This window comes from Humulus lupulus, chromosome 4 (assembly GCF_963169125.1).
Source record: "Humulus lupulus chromosome 4, drHumLupu1.1, whole genome shotgun sequence".
Taxonomy (NCBI): Eukaryota; Viridiplantae; Streptophyta; class Magnoliopsida; order Rosales; family Cannabaceae; genus Humulus; species Humulus lupulus.
Genome location: NC_084796.1, coordinates 10,669,549 through 10,687,512, shown reverse-complemented (window position 1 = coordinate 10,687,512; position 17,964 = coordinate 10,669,549). Strand labels below are relative to the sequence as shown.

The following is a 17,964-nucleotide window of genomic DNA, read 5'->3' as shown; positions in this document are numbered from 1 at the left end:
ATACTTTCTCCAAAATTTACTGGTCTTACAAATATCAATAACTGTAAGAAACTAATATTTGATATTATTTTAATATTCAAATATTAACAAAAATATTAATATATAATAATAATTGTTAAATAATAAGTTTACTATAAATCACACTTTTCATATATATATATATATATGAAACTATACTCTTGATTTACTTAACAAAATAATAACAATAATAATTAAAATTACTTAATCATAATAATTTCCATATTAATAGAAAATAAATTAAATATGTATTTTTTTTATAATTTATTTAATATCTAATATTTTCTAGAAAATTGGACAGCACAACGGCTATAAAATGGACAAACCCAAAATCAAAACCTGTATCAGAAATACATATAATCCCAGACAGCCACTATAATTACAGAAAAATATTCAATATATCAAGAATATATAATTATATACTATCAATACACATAATAACAATTACTCTAATCAATAACAATATAGGTCAAATAATTTATACCACAATGATCGGGTTCCACAACAAGTCAAACAATGATTTTCTGAGACTCAAAACGTACTTCGAAACCTCGAACACTAAGTTTCGACCGTTGGTCTATGGTGGATCGCGGTGGCTCGTGGTGGGCCCACCACTCAACTATGGTAGATGTAGGAACAAGTTATTGGGTTTTGAAGCCCACAACACGAGGAACATGATGGTGGTGACGGATTGACAAACGGATGCCCGAGGTGGCTGAATCGCAACTTTGAAGTCGCGGCGTGGCCGAACTTAAATCGACCAGTTGAGGTGTTTAATCGGTGAGTGAGCTCTAGATTCTCGCGTGGTCGATAGTTCGGAGGCCTCTGAATCTAACGGTCCGGCGCATGGCTATAAGTGGTGATTCCCGGTGGATGTTCGTTGGTCGAGCAGACGCACGCACGCGAGAGAGAGAAGAAAAAAATTTCTGAGGAGACAGAGGCTTGGTTAAAAGGCTGGAGCCTTTTTTTTTTATTACACTTGGATCCAAAATACTAAAATTCTTTTCAAATAAGCCATTTAGCAAAACTTTCTTAATTTTATAAAAATCCCCAATTAAAATTATATGACATTTGAGTCCAATACTTGACTACTCAAGTTTCTCTCTCTTTAATCTCATTAACAATATAAAATCATATTTTAAATACTATTTTTCCATTAGTATTTCTTAAATTTGTAAACTTTGTACATTTTACGTATTAAAACTCTGATTTATAATAAAAATTTGTATTATGAAAATGTTGGATATTACAGGTGGCCTCTTGAGAAGTTTTCTTAGAAAGCGTGCGAGTGAGGACAAAGCAAGCTGGAAAGACTCGTGTTGGTTTGTAGGACCAGTCGTCATTCCAGGAAGCAACTATAGTGACGTTGGGCGTACAATATATGTCCATATTACTCAAAAAAAAAATTTGTTGGAATTTAAAAATAAAACTACAAAATTAAGGCTAAAACACCATCGCAACATTGGAAGTTTTTTTGAAAAAAAAAAACTGAACAACAAAACAAGAATGAAAAGGCTCTTCCATTTACATTCTTTAAATTTACGATATTTATTTTTCATTAATGCAATATCAATTAATAAAGAGAAATTTTCCAGTATTACGATTTTTTAATTTAAAGAATATATTTCTTTTATCTATGGTGTTTTTGTAAATATAAATATGTATATATTTATGGAGAAACAAAAAAAAATGTTTTGTAAACAAAAAGTATAAATGTTATACAATTCTCTTCAAGAACCTAAATTATATATACTGCTAAAAAATATAGAACATCTCACACACTACAAGCATGGATACATAACAAGGGGGTCCTAATTTTCTTATCATATTAGACAAACACTAACCATCTTTTATCAACTTCAATCACTATTTCTGTTTTGAAGCATTGGATGAGTTTCCCTATCGCCTGGTGATAGCATTGCATCTGCCTCCATGCTTATACTTGTATGGGATGAATATAAGGTAGGATCAGTCCCTTGTGCAATCCGACTCATTAAGCTGTTGACATCGTTGAATTTCCACTCAACCAAGTAACCAGGCCTTGAAACCTCAGTGTCCATATCAATATCTCCTGAAAGAATTGCCACCACTTTGGACATCGATGGTCGAGCTGAAGGTGATGTTCGAGTGCATAAAAAAGCTACTCGTATGATTCTTCTCACTTCTTCCTCAATGAATTCTGATAGTTTTGAATCAACCAGTTCGATTTCACGGTCTTCTTCATGTAGATTCCAAGCCTGGTGAGCATAAATAATAATGACATTGTGTTTGTTAGGGGAAAATGTAGTTGGTAATAAAAGTTTATGCTACGAAACTTTTGAAAGCTAAGATTAGAATCCATTTAGCATGACATGAGACATTAGAAGATACTTGAGTCTTTTATAGAAAAAAAATCTAATTTTAGTACCCACCAAGTCAAGAAGATAGGTCTTTCCTTCATCTAAGCTTGAGTCATAATAATTTGGTCTGCCAGTAACGATTTCTAATGCCACTACTCCAAAAGCGAAGACATCTGTTTTCTCAGTAAGGTGACCAAACATGGCGTATTCAGGTGCAAGATAACCACTACAATAACAATGAAATATTAGTGAAGAATTTTTTATTGATATACATGATGAGAAGTATAAATAAAAATTAAAGTCCGATCATCACAGAAAATCTTACATAGTTCCTGCTACTCTTGTAATTATATGAGTCTTTTTATCATCATACAATTTGGCCAAACCAAAGTCTGATATTTTGGGAATGAGATCAGAGTCAAGAAGAATGTTACTAGATTTGACATCTCTATGCACAATTCGAAGTCGTGAATCTTCATGGAGGTAAGCTAGACCTCTTGCTATGCCCAAGCAAATGTCAAACCGTGTTGACCAATTCAGAATCAAGCTTTGGTTACCTGATAATTTAATCAACCATTTATTAGCTATGTTTAGTTAGCTATGGTCTTATAATAAGCAACAATGGAATTTTCTTATACCAAATAATGCTTGATCAAGACTCTTGTTCTCCATATACTCGTAAACAAGAAGCCGTTTCTCTCCCTCAATACAACATCCATATAATTTGACTAGGTTACGATGTTGCACAACCGATATTGTGGCAATTTCAGCCACAAACTGGTTCTTTCCTTGGTTAGAAGTCAGAGACAATTGCTTCACTGCAATAACTCTTCCATCTTCAAGTGTTCCCTATTAGTTGTGTCAAATGTAAAATGTAAAGTCAAAGGAATATTATTGCATATTCAAAAATGATAATCGTTTGGCCTGCAAGTTGTTACGAAGTCGATAGATAATGCAACTACATACCTTGTAGACAGCTCCGAATCCTCCCTCTCCCAACTTATTAGAAGAATCGAAATCATTTGTGGCCATCTTTAGTTCATCATAACCAAAAGTGAATGGTTTAACATCCATACCTAAGAACTCTGAAAATATAACAATCATATAAGCTTTCCTATTGCATTTATCTTTCATGCAACAACTAATTTGCAGCATATAGAAAAATGCTTACCGTCATCATCACTCATTTGCAATTTATTTCTTCTCTGGATAACATAGAAGGCCACTAAAATAGACAAAAAGCTTAAGATGACAGCCCCAACAGTGATCTCCACAATCAAACTCGTATGATTCTTCTTATTACTTAAAGTTGGAGGATTCTTCTTATTGATTAATGTTGGAGGAATGTTACTGACAGTGGGTGTGAAATCTGTATCAAAACAACAATATTCAACTACATTATATACTTACACGAGATCAAAAATCAGTTCTTATTGTTAGAATAAATACTAGCTCTTTGGAATGTTGATTTAGTTTTTCCCATTATAGGCTATTTTTTATGATATAACTTTGGTATATATATATAGGATGTTTTGTTTGTATTAACCTAAATTTGCAACAAATTAGCTTCTTCTTCTTTTTTTCTCTTCATCTCTTTTTGCTTTCTCTTCAAATTGTTGAATAATTATCATGATATTACAATGGTTAGTTTAATCATAGCTACAAGATCATCAAATAGATATAATTTTTCTCTAAACAAGCCTTTTGGTATTGTGTTTGAATTGGGTTTTATCATATTTGGCAATTTGAGTTTCCAGTTTGTCGATTTGGCATTTGGAAGCATGTTTGTTTTTTGAAATAGCTAGTGATAGGGATGATTAACGTTCAATCCATCAATGTAATAGATGAAAATAAGTATTATTTGTATTGAACTAGTTATGTAATGAAAAGTTTTCGGAAAATCAAAATGTTGATGTGGAGTTATGTTTCTAGAATTGTGAATAAACTTGTAAATGACAAAACTGATTATGTAACACTAGTAGAAAATTGAGAAGTAGATAATTCAAAAATGATAACTTGGATAAACAACTATGTTGATGAACATTCAATAATTGAAAATCGCCTTATCTTCCAATCATGCACTTAGTGTGCCTTATCAATAATTACAATCCTTTTTTTTTTTTTTTTGCATTTTTCCGTTGAATTTATTTATGAGATCTTATTATAATTATTAGCATGATTCACGACTTAAAATTAATTTGTAATCAAGCTTAGCACCTTGATTAGTGTGCTAATGGGGGCATAAATGTATATTATGTGCATTTTTATAATTAAATGAATGATGTGAGTTATATTATCATATGACTATTGTAGCATGTTTAGGTATATTAAGTATGCATGTGAGTCAGTTTCTTAATAGAAGTGTATTTTCGTAATTTTGACCCTTTGATGGTGTATTTGTAAATATATGTGCTTTGTGATTTAGACCACATTATTATGTGGATATATTTGAGTTATTCGGCATGAGACAATCCTAGTGAGCAAATTAGTGAAAAAATCACAATGAGTTTAAATATACTACTCGGGGTGAACCTAGGGGTATTTTGGTAATTTAGCACATTACTGGAATTTATTAGGTAATGGGAAGTTATTTGGTGTTAATTGAGGATTAGTGGGGAATGGTGGCAAAAGACCATTTGCCCTTGAGGGCATTAAAGAGCTAAGGTTTAGGCAAGGGACGTTTTGGTCATTTCATGCCCATGGAATTGACTTAGTCCATTAGAAGCTTCAGAAATTAGATAACACTAAACATAACAACTCCTTTTCTCTCTCTCGTTTCCCTCTTTCTCCCTTTCTTTGTGGTGAAGTTCTTTGATTGATTTGGAGGAGATTACTTGATTAGAAGCTTGGAGGTGTTGCTTAGGGTCGTAATTACTCAATTCAGGTCAGGATTTAAACTCTGTTTTGGTGAATTCCTAGTGTAGTTATAGTGCTCTTCAGTTTTGAACTCAAGGTTTGTATTTTGAGTTGTGGTGAAATTTTAGCTTGGTTCTTAACGTTTATATGCTACTTATAATGTGTTATTTTGAGTTTAGAACTTAATTCAAGGCTTGGTTGAAGTTTGGGGACTGATTTTAGGGGTTTTGGTTCAGAGAAAATCACTGGAAAACACTGTAATTTTGGGTTTGCGCGGTTGCGCAGTGGCGCAGTTCTTGGAGCGCTGCAGCCCGCATGAACTCAGAGGCGTTGGCGCTGCGGCGCGTGTCCTGTGCCTTGCTGGTTCAGGGCTCTCTGCCTAGAGGCGTGTCGTGGCTCTTCAAGGGTGGGTCTCGACTCTAATTAGGGAAAGTGATCAAATGAGGTTTTGAATTGCGGGGACTCAAACCTAAGGGCTCGGGAAGGATTCTACTGATAATTATGCAAAGACATAATCCATAAAACTCAAATAGAGATAGCAAAAAGATGAAGAGAGAAAATGGAGGCTATAGTGTATTACAAAATAGAGAGAAAGTATTCTAGGTTACAAAACTAATAAGCCAAGCCTTTTATATAAGGCAAAAGATATAAAATAACAATAATTAAGAAAAAACTAAAAAGCCCTTAAATAATAACTCTAACATCTACTACCTGCTTTAGTAGAATTTGAGGTCCTGGAGGCTGGGACTCGGTCTGGAAGCCTTTATTCGTTATTATGGTTGTGACTAAGGTTCACCATTTGTCTCTCAAAGGAAGGACGCCTATATCTCTCCCGAGATGTCCTATTTCAGGAAGATTCCTTTCCTTTTGCCTCACTAACTGTCCCACCTTCCTCACCTCCATAGCCTTCACCACCCAAATTACCTTCAACCAAGCCCCCAATACTGTCCTCTATCCACCCATCTCTCCAACCTCACCCTACAGCCACCACTTTCTTTTCTACATCACCAACTCCAACCTCTCCTCAGTCTCCCGTAGCCTCTATATCCTCTCTACCTCGCACGACCCAAAATTCCTATACATCACCAATTACTACACCTTTGTCTCAACATGATAATGATGTTGCCCAACATCCATTAATTTCCAATTTCTTATCTACTATCAATGACTGCTGAGTTTAATGCCTTACACAAGAATTCTACTTGGTCTTTGGTGGATTTACCTTTTGGGAGAACTCCTATTGGTTACAAATGAGTCTATAAAGTCAAGGAGCATCCCGATGGGACCATCCAAAAGCACAATGCCCGACATGTTGCTAAAGGGTTCCAACAACAACAACAAGGTTTTGACTACAATGAAACCTTTAGTCTAGTTGTAAAGCCTATTACAATTTGGGCTATTCTGATAATTGCACTATCTAAAGGTTGGTGTATTCGAAAAATATATGTGAATAATGTGTTCCTCAATGGTGATTTGCAAGAGGAAGTCTATATGGCTCAACCGCTGGGGTTTGAAGATAAGCTACATCAAACTAAAGTTTTTCAATTACACAAAGCACTATATGGTCTCAAACAAGCTCCATGCGCTTGGTTTGAGAAGCTCTCCACTGCCTTGTCCAGCTATGGTTTTGTATCCACTAAGGCTCATTTGTCTCTTGTTGTTTGTGCTACATCCACCCATTGCACTTATATTCTTGTCTATGTTGATGATATTTTGATAATGGGCAACTCTAACATGTTTATCTCTCAACTTGTTTCTGATCTGAATTCCTCGTTTGCTCTAAAAGATTTGGGCCATGTCAACTATTTTTTGGGCATCCATGTGACTGCAACCTCTACTGGTTTTCATCTGTCACAGAGGAAGTATATTCAAGATCTTCTTTGTAGAGCTCGAATGCAGAATGCTAAACCTATTGGTACTCCTATGAATGATGGTTTGAAGCTGTCCAACTATGGCACTGATCCTGTCAAAGATGCCACATTGTATAGGTCTATTGTTGGTGCTCTGCAATATGTCATGGTCACACGGCCTGAGATTGCATACTGTGTCAAGGTAGCTCAATTTATGCACAATCCTCTTTCTTCTCACTGGATTGTTGTAAAAAAGATACTGAGATATCTTGCTGGAACATTAGACCACAGAATTCATATGCAATGGTCTTTGAGTCTAAAACTTGAAGCCGTTAGTGATGCTGATTGGGCTTCCGATGCGGATGACTGCAGATCCACAATTGGTTTTTGTGTCTATTTTGGTGGCAATCTTATAGCTTGGCAATCTAAGACACAAAGTATCATTTCTCAGTCATTAACATAAGCTGAGTTTAAAAGATTAGCCAATGTGTTTAGCCAATGTTGTGATTGAGTTGACTTGGATCCAATCCTTACTCAATGAGCTTCGTATGCTTCTTCAAGAGCTACCAACAGTTTGGTGTGACAATCTTAGCTTGGCTATGCTTGCTGCGAATCTAATCCTCCATGCCCTCACCAAGCACATAGAAATTGGTCTCTACTTTGTTCGGGACAAAGTGCTACAGCATCAGCTTTTGGTCAAGCATGTTCCCGCCCTTGATCAAGTAGCCGACTGCCTAACCAAGCCCATATCAAGCACTCGATTCTCAAACTTGAAGGACAAACTCATTGTGGTTTCCTTATCCACACTGAGTTTGAGGGGGCTGTTAAGGAGTAGCTACAGTGTTAGTTATTAGTGGTAGTATTAGTTTGTTAAGTTGTTAAGTCTATTATTTCAGTAGCTTAACAACTTCTATTGATTCGATTGTTACTAACTAACTCTACTCTTTGTATATAAGGAGCTGGTCCTTCTTTAATCAGCTAAGTCAATACAATACATTCTTTCAGTTCAATTCTTTCTTTTTTACAAATCTAATAATACAATATCTTTGTAATAGTCCAAATTTGCAATAAACTAGATAATTATCACTTGCAAGTGTTAGGCCACCATGCATTTGCTTCTAGAAATTATCAGACCATGTTGTTACCTGGAGTAGCACTGATTGCTGAAATGGAAGGTCCATAATTACCAACTATTGGTATGCAACAAGTTCCTTTTCCAGCCCAAAAAAGATGGATTTCAAGGTAGTTCTGTGAAACCCGAGCCTTAAATTCCTTCTGGACTGCCCTAAAAGAAATCCCACCTGCCTCTTTTTTTATGTCAAAATTCTGTATTACGCGATTTCCCTGTCATAAATTCACACCACAAATAGTCATGAAAAGGTATACAAAAAAACAAGAAAAACTCAATTGATGGAACATTAGTTTAAGTTACAAAAGAGAATTATGAGAGAGAAATCTTAGGACAATTAGGTGCTCATTACTTGGATATAAATATCAAATACACGTCTGCCAGTACTTTTCCACGTGAGAGAATTTTCCAAAGCAATTTCTGCAAATTGGAGTTTGACAGTGTAGTTACCATTCTCAAGCCCCAGACCATAGTATCTCAACGATGAAGCAGAAATCCTTGCAGTCAGGAAAAGCTCCGTGTCAAAAGTACTTGTGAATTGAGATGATGAAGTGCTAAGATTATTAGTCCATGCGAAAATTCCAACATTGCTCACTGCCCATCTTCTGGAGCTGGTGACGAAATGAGTAGCTGGACCAAGAGGTTGATCATCCTCCTCATACACAAGCCCATTAGAAGATGTCATTTGTTTACCACCAGAGTTTATCCCAAAGTTATAATCTGCAGAAGAAAGAAAAATAAGTCATTTGAATCAAAGCAAAGAAAATAAACAAATTGTCTCAATTATACTTACAGAGAGGATGGTCTCGATTACATGGGAAACTTTTCTGAAGGCAGTTCAACCCTGAAAGAAGAGTACTGATAACAAACAAATAATAAATTTCAACTAGCTAGTGTTCAGTATTCACTTATCCATATTGCTCTGCAATAACCAAGAGCAACAATGTGTGAATTATTCTATAAAAATAATTGCGAAAAAATACCTATTGTTTGAATTATCTATCACAAAATTGTTGCCAGCCAAGTTACTGCATCAAAAAAGGAAAGTATAAAATTAAGGCTAGTTGTAGTTTGTGGTAAAACAAGCATGAATAACTATTACAAAACATAACACAAAAATTGATGTGAAGGTTGAGATATATCAAAGAAATTAATACATGTGTAAATTTTGTTGATTGTAGACCCAAGAAGGAATGATCCCCACTAAATTATTGTATGATAGATCTCTGCAAGCATAAAAGTATGAGTGTTAATTTAAGATCTTGCTAAAATATCAAATATATTAACTTACATAGTGAGAAGAGGTGCACTTTTCGTCCTAGTCAAGGTACCATTTAGGCTATTGTTTCCAAGAAACCTGAGTAACGAAACAAAATTACTTGCTTTAATACTATACTATCATGAACCATATCATATGATAAAATCAAAGAGAGACAAGGATATATTACAAAGTTCGAAGTGAATTCATGTTAAAAAGAGAGTCTGGGATCTGCCCATTTAACTTGTTGAAGCTTAAATCCCTATAAAGAAAAAAGTACAATTTTATAGTTTAGAAAATAGTGCAGTTTGGGTAGTATTGAGTACCTTAATATGAACTTACAGATATTTCAACTCTGTGAGTTCGCCAATATTCGATGGAATTGAGCCAATAACATCGTTATTCCTCAGTTCTCTGCAGGTTATGTTATGAAATGTTTGATTATAATCCAAAAGATTACATATGATTATGTGCTGAAACACTTGTTACTTACAAGGTTGATAGAGACTTCATATTGATGATAAATGCGAGAGAAGAACTTGTATTAGAGATATCACTCAACCGCCTACATATGTATAGTTCACACTTAAGATTATTAGCTTTAAAAATGTGTAGATAGATTTGTATTGAGCCCTGTTACTCACAATTCTACTAAAGAAGTTAGATTCGCAAATGTTGATGGTATAGGCCCTTGAAAAGAGTTTCCTTGAAATACCCTGCATTAACATAAACAAGTAGTAGCTAACTATTGTTAATATATAGATATAGATATGTTGCAATGTTATCAAAATACACAAATCTGTTCAACTTGTCTTACAAGACATTAAGATTTGACCAACTTCCTATAAAGTCAGGTATCTTGCCTGTGAGTTCATTATCTGATGCATATCTGTTAAACAGAGATGTCATTAGCAAAGAACTAAACTTTTTTGCTTCTTATATCATGAGAGATAGAAGAAAAAGAAATAGTTTACAATAGTTTCAAGCTTCGGAGATTTTCAAATGTTGAAGGAATTTTGCCACTCACTCCAGAACTGGGAAAACTACTATATCAAATAAAAAACAGTGAAGAGCAAAGGATTCAGGAATTACTATCAGAAAATGAAACGAAACAAGACATAATAATACAAGCGTACAGTATTTTTAATTTGTTTAAATTCCCTAGCTCCGGCGGCAGCGGACCAGAGAAATTGTTTTCTAGAAAAAACCTATATACAAAATTATTTCCAAGGATTAATATTAATATAATATCATAAACTATAAAAGAGAAGACAATAATATGATTGAATTGGCCAATGAAAATTTCATAAAGAAAAAAATTAATAAAAGAATGCCTACAACTTACAATGATGATAGCTCAGTAAGTAGTCCCAATTCCTTTGGGAGCTCTCCTGACAATGCATTTATGCCTAAGTGCCTATTTAGGCGTAAATGAACAAGTAGAGTGAAATATTTTTAACATATAATACTAAATCTTTTAAATTCCAAGCTCATATATTATTAGTATGCTTACAAGTGTTGCAGGTTAGTGAGATTTCTAATTGATGGAGAAAGAGAACCTGTCAAGAAATTGTGGCTCAAACTCCTGCAACAGACAGAATAAACCAAGTATAAAGCTGTGAAGAGGTGATGATAACCATGAAAGGTCCAATAAACACATACAGAAAGGAGAGGAAGGTCAGAGTCCATAGCTCTTCTGGAATTGGACCAACAACATTCATTGCATAAACTTTGCTGCATTTTGAAAACCAAAATTAAATCACAAAATCAAAGTGGGATATAATATATAACAGGTAAATGCCACTTTAAATCTTCTATTACAAAATTCTGAAGGGGCTTGTGTTTTGGTTAAAATAAAGGGACAGTGTTATAATCATGTTTGTAGCACTTAAATGAGTAGTTGGTTCTTGGTGCGCAATTGGTTCTTGTTGTTAATACACAATTAATGGTGCCACAAGTTTACACCAGATTAGATAACAAAAATTACTACTACAAATATAACTACTTAATAATTTTCGCCACATTCCTATTTTATGTACATTTGTGTTTTATAAATAATTTTAATTTTAATTATATAAATATATTTTTTATAATGTTTTATCATTTTATAGTATAATTTCTTTATTTTATTAAATATTTAGATAAATTAATTCATTATTATTGATTTATCTAAAATATTCGATATATCATTAATTATTATAGCATATTTTTCTTTAATAAAAGTACATATGTGTAATAAATATTATAAGTGACTTATTGGAGATGCGGTTGGGGAAGCAGAACTAAGGTCTGAGGGTTTTTTTTAGGTGAAATAGTGTTAGAATTTGGTAGGGTATGGTTGAGATCTGGGCAAGGTCGAACAGAAGGATAATAAGAGACACTAAGAAGGAAGGAGAAAAAAGAAAAAAAGTTTGGATTAATGTAAGCTTTTCTAAAATTTATATTTTTATTTGATTTTAAATATATTCTTTTATGTTTTTTATTTTTAAATTAATATTTTAATTTAAATTATACATGTCATATTTTTTTTCACGTATCAGTAATGTACATAATTTAGGAGTAGTTTTTAACCATTCGAAGATCTTATTTATTTAAAAAAAAATGGATATAAGGAACCATGGTACATTTCTTGAATCAGATAAAAATAATTTTATTGGAGTTTGAATCAGATTACTTAAGGGTGAGGGTGTCTATTAACATTGATAATCCTTTGAAAAGAAAAATGAAGATTAAGAAAGCAAGGGATTGGATTGGTTCTGGGTGAATTTCAAATATGAAAGGTGTCCTACTTTTTGCTTCATCTGTGGTATTATCGGCCACTCTGAGAGGTATTGTGAGAAACTGTTTGACAAACTAATGGAATTGATTGAGAATCCGTATGGAGTAGGGCTGAGCATTGGGTGGATTGGTCGGGTTACAAGACATTTTTACCCGTCCAATGTCATAATCGGGTTAACAAAAGTGACCCGTAACTTGCCCAATTAAGAAAAAAAAATTTTTAACCCGTCCAATAATTTGGGCGGGTAACCGAAATTGTATTTTTTTTCAGTGGGTTGGTCGGGTTGGGCGGGTCAACCCGCCAAAACAAAAGTGGTATTTTTTTTTTTTAACATTTTTGTAATTTTTTTCTTTTAAATACTAGTACTAATAGTGTGAAGTTTATATTTTTAAGCTTAAAACAATATTTTAAATTTATAATGAAAAAATTAAAACAAAACTTAATTAATTTATATATTTATTTGAATATATTAAAAATAATAAATTCTTAATTGGACGGGTTGGGTTATATTGGGCGGGTTGATAATTATTTTTAACCCGCCCAATGTTACAATTGGGCGGTTTAAATTTTGGTCGATTTATTCGGGTTGCGTTTTTTGGCGGTTTTTTCGGGTTAGTTTGGGCGGTTTATTCGGATTGGGTGGGTTGTAAAAAATTTTGCACAGCCCTAGTATGGAGTATGGATGAGAGCAACACCAAGAAGGAAACATCTACTTATCAGCTGAAAGTGGTTGAGAAGTGGATCGACAGTCGAAGCTTCGACTAATGATGGAGGTATGATCGAAAGATAGGAGGATCCCATGCCCAATATGAAAACCAACAGAGACGTGCAAGGAGTGGGATTGAATTTAGGGTAGGTAACTATACCTGTTTTTATCTAGTATCATTTTGTTAACTTATGTTTATAATAATATTTATTTGTTATTTTGTATTTTAAAATTGTACATATTTAGTATCTGTAGTATAAAATCGTACATATTTAATCTCTAAATTTAAATTTAATTAATAAAATTTTACAAATTTAATCAAAATACTCTCAATTATATGAGTTTCAAATTTATATTTAATTATTTAATTACATATAACTGACGACAATTTTGTCATATTGACAAACTTATATTTATCAAATTAAAATTTAAGGTAACAGATATGTATGATTTTAAAATTTACAAGCACTAAAATGATATTTGCAAAAACATAGGTACCAAAAAATAAATTCCCTTGAATTTAACTAGCAGTAATGGGAGCGAGAAATTTGTGGAGAATGGTATCGTTAGTGTAGCCGACTGGGGGAGTTAATAGCATTTTGAATGAAAAGTCATCAGTTGCTATTCTGGTGGGAACAGATGATGCCTTTCAAAATGATGAGTTGGTAATATTGGAGACAAAAAGGAGGACTACGAAGAAGTGATTGAGCTGGCCGAGGAGGAGGAGGATGTGTATATGGGCCATGATAGCAATAAACTACCAAAACAAACGTGCATATCCTTAAGGAAATTGTAGTCCAAAAGAAGCCTAGTTTAGTGTTTCTTTGTGAAACTTTATGTGACAGAGCTAAAGTTGAGAGAATTCGAATACAATTGGGTTTTGAAGGAGGCTATTAATATTATGTTGATGCGTAGGGGAGAAGTGGAGGCTTAGCAATGCTATGGCGACACCAAAATGAAGCAAGACTACTCAGTTTCTCTAACAATCACATTGATGTAATGGTAAGTGTGAATGGGATGAGAGAATGGAGACAGACGAGCATACATGGAGAAACCAAATAGAGAGTTGAGGAGGAATACATGGAACTTGATGAGGAGCTTAGTGGACAATTCTTCTACGATCTGGTGTATGGTTGGTGACTTGAATAATGTGGTGAGTTAGGAAGATAAGAAGGGAGGACAGCCCTATCCGAATTGGTTGATTCAGGGATTTCAAGAGGCATTGAATGATTGACATTTGTAGGCATGGAAGAAAGAAGAAGAGGCACATATAGATGGGTGGAAGAAAGGATTGATAGAGTGCTGGCTACACATCAGTGGTTGGAAGCATTCAAATCAGCTAAACTCTACAATTTGGAGGTATCTTCCTCGGATCATTGTCCTCTTCTTTTAGAGCCCATCTATGATCAAGTTTTTGGGTTTTGTTAAAGGGTTAGATTTGAGAATGCTTGAGTGAATGAACCTATGTGGAGGCAAATTTTCAGAGAGAGTTGGGAGATATGTAGTGGGTTAAGCACAAGTCAGAAGATTGAGTATTGTAGTGGGGTGCTGACCGATTGGGGAAAAAAGATTACAAGAAATTTTAAAGGAATGAGACGAAGTAAAGGAAGGAGACGCCCAAAAGAAGTTACTTGAAGTGTTGGCACAAAGAGAGGCCTTTTGGAGACAGCGTTCCAAACAATTATGGTTGAAGGGAGGAGATCAAAATAGCAAATATTTCCATGCCCAAGCTAGTGCAAGAAGGAAGAACAATCATATTCACAAATCACAAAATGGGGAAGGAGAGTGGGTTGGCAGAAGAAAAATAATCTGATCATACAGAAATATGTACGTACAGTTTAGTAATGTGGCAGAGAGACCCATGGTTGAAAGTGCAGTCGCATTTGATAAAGGGGTTGAATGAGCCGGCTTTGATGCTGATGGAGTTGTCTACGGCGGCACCACTGCATGGTTCCCCACTTATGTTCCATTGCTGAGTGTTGGCCTTTATCATCCATTGCTCAAAGATAGAGTTCAAAGCTCTCACTGCATGCATCTCAACCAAACCAAAATTATTATAAAAAAAGAAACGTTTTGCTGTGAGTTTTGTGATCACAGTTTACATATATGAGAAATCACATAGTAGAATTAGAGGGAAAAAAACAGCTTCAAAATACTCTTCTTATGTATACAACTTTCTTGCTTCCCTTTTTCTTCGTTGCTAAAAAAGTTGCAATACTATACTTGATCTCCACAACTTTTTGTTTTTTCAGTGAAAAATTAGTCAAAGTTTTGAGCTCTCAATTAGCATAAATTGAGAGACAGAGATAGAGAAGGAGACCTTCAGAGGGAGCTGTAACGGGCTGAGTTCTATTCTTGGCTCTTATTGAAGAAGCATTAATAACAACGAACCACAGAACATAGATAGTGAAAATACTAAAGATTGGTAGTAATGATGAGGCTCCTCCTGACATGATCTATAATAATTTTACACATATAAATCAGAAAAGAATTGAGTTAGGAGATTCTTCGATGGACAAGAAGATATGCTTATAGAAAAATCTCAAATACAAATGAGAATGAGTTCTGCCTTTTTTGTTTGCTTTCTTTTTCCTCTGCTTTTTTTTTTTTTTCGTTTTAATGTCTGTGCCTTCTTTTTCAACAAAAGGCACCCTGTCAAGTTTCACTTCAGTCATTTGATCATTGCCTTGTATAGTGTGGATTAAGGTTTGGTCCAATAACATATGTCTTAATAAAATATTGAGGGTTGGGTATTTTCCACCAATTTTATTTATTTATTCACAAGTGTCACCCATCCTAAAAAGTTTTGGATTTTGAAGCAAATATCCCTTAAATTATAAATTACTAAATCAACATACTGATTTTTATTTTGTAAGTTTTGTTTATTTATCCATTAATAATTAAGATCACACTTGAAACATAATATTAATGACTTTTAAAAAAAAAATTAAGATTGAGTATATAAATGCATCAAGGTGAAAATATTGAAAAAATTCGTCAAATATACAAGCGCAACAAAGTGAAAATATTAAGAACTAGTGTTATCAAGAAAGATGATTGAGGATACAAGTGTAACAACATGAAAGCATCAAAAAACATTTGGCCCAAATATTCTTAAGTAATTTACTTAAATTATGTGTATTTTTGTAGTGGCTTAAATGGTAAATTTTGAGATAAATTGATAGGGATTAAAGCATCTCAAAGTTTTAATCATGTGCTTAGCGCCTCATCGAACGCGCTAGCACAACATCAGCTAGGAGGCAGGCGCAGAGAAAAACTCATTACTAAAAAGCCAGCCAGCCACCCTTCTAGTGGAGAATGCTTAATATATGATAAAAGAAGAGAAGTGGAGCTAGTGGAGACTGGAAAAGAAAAGAAGCCTACTTTTTTATATATTACATTAAAGAGAGGAGGCGGGAACAAAGAAAGAAAAGATAAAAGGAGTTGATGCTCCTTGTTGACTTCGGTCAATGGGAAAGAAAATAGGGAAATGTAGCACTTATTGGTTTATGGTTCAAAATTGGGAAGGTACTCCTTTGTTAAATTATGTTTTTGCAAAGTATAAATTTAATAGCAACTATTATTAATAAGGAGTATTTATGATATAAATACATAATATTTTTTGTTTTATACATTTATATATCATATTTTTTTATACATGAATTAAACATCAGATGTTATAATTTGACTAATTAGAATGTCAGATGTCATGATCTTATTAGTCCATTTCATATTAATTTTTTTAAAAATAATTTTAATATTATTTAAAATCAGAAAAAATAATTAATAATATGTTCTAAATTATAAAAATTAATTTAATTAAATTTAAAAATAAGTTTAATTAGTTTTAATTACCATATTAACACATTTAAGTTTAACTAGTCCATGTCATAATTAGAAAATAGCTAATTAATATTTAATTTCATTAACAAAAAATATATTTAATATTAATTTTAATTAATTTATTAAAATGGAACCCGAAGTCACTTACATAGAGCTTCTTGGTCCAAAGTCAGCTTGCCTAAAGATTATGGAGGGTTGGGTTTTGGTGAAGGCACTAAATGGAACAAAGCTATGCTTGCTAAGTATATTTGGGCTATAAGTCATCAGCCTGAGGTGTTGTGGGTTAAGTGGATCAATGTTGTCTATTTAAGAGGTCAAAATTTCTGGAAGTAAGCTGACTCTAGTTGGTATTGGCGCAAGCTGTGCCATATCAGAGATACATTTACTGAAGTGGACATAAATGCGGCAGCTAGTCATGGGTACTTCAAGATTGGTTTGTTCTATAAAAGAATAATCCACCAAGATCAAGTTAAGTATCATCATTTTGTGTGGAATAGGATGAGTGTGCCTAAGCATTGTTTTATTATTTGGCAAGCGGTAAATGACAACTTACTCACCCGAGACCACTTGCAAAAGGTGCTTCAGCATCTGGACAACAGCCTTTGCCCAGTTTGTTATCAACTTGAAGAGAGTCATGAACATCTTTTTTTTGTTTTCATTGTAATTGTTCTCAATAGGTAACTCACTGTATTCAATCTTGGATAGGCTGTAAGTGGCCTCTTCGACTCAAAGATTGGACTTGTTGGATTGAAGATAGGAGGAAGGGTGTGAAGTCAGAGATATTGGCAGCGGTTTTTTCAGCAACTTCATATCATATTTGGCAAAACAGGAATTCTTGTATTTTTAATGGTTACTCATTTAGGGTGAATGTTATTGTTGAGATAATAAAAAGAGATATAGTGCATAGAGTTAGTTTTTTTCTCTCAAAAGAAAATGACAGCCAATGAGAGACTCTTTGTGAGGAATTTATGTTCAGTGTAATGTTGTTTGAGCCTTCTATTTGAGGGAGGTTTTTGATTGTATTTGGGTTAGTGATTAATGAAATATTTCTTTCTTGATCAAAAAATTAATTTATTAAAAAAATTCAAAATTAAACCTAATTTTAATTTTCAATCGTCTTCTTCTCTTCTCTTATCTTCTTTGCTTCTTCTCTTCTTCTTCGGCGAAACCCAGATCTGTCAAGAAG

General features: G+C 33.7%; 1 protein-coding gene across 1 annotated transcript; it reads right to left on the bottom strand.

Annotated features, from left to right (window-relative positions):
• Window positions 1–1,689: 1,689 nt before the first annotated feature.
• On the bottom strand, window positions 1,690–15,518 carry LOC133829946 (probable LRR receptor-like serine/threonine-protein kinase At1g56140). The gene is made up of 24 exons (XM_062259791.1): window positions 15,256–15,518; window positions 14,771–14,960; window positions 11,113–11,184; window positions 10,964–11,035; window positions 10,796–10,867; window positions 10,587–10,658; window positions 10,425–10,496; window positions 10,268–10,339; window positions 10,095–10,166; window positions 9,944–10,015; window positions 9,793–9,864; window positions 9,641–9,712; window positions 9,484–9,549; window positions 9,350–9,418; window positions 9,176–9,220; window positions 8,986–9,050; window positions 8,545–8,912; window positions 8,209–8,407; window positions 3,529–3,726; window positions 3,324–3,442; window positions 2,996–3,206; window positions 2,683–2,914; window positions 2,430–2,583; window positions 1,690–2,255 (listed from the first exon to the last, which is right to left on the bottom strand). The coding sequence occupies exons 1-24, from the start codon at window positions 15,386–15,388 to the stop codon at window positions 1,878–1,880; spliced, it is 3,147 nt and encodes a 1,048-aa protein (XP_062115775.1). The 5' UTR covers window positions 15,389–15,518; the 3' UTR covers window positions 1,690–1,877.
• Window positions 15,519–17,964: the final 2,446 nt, after the last annotated feature.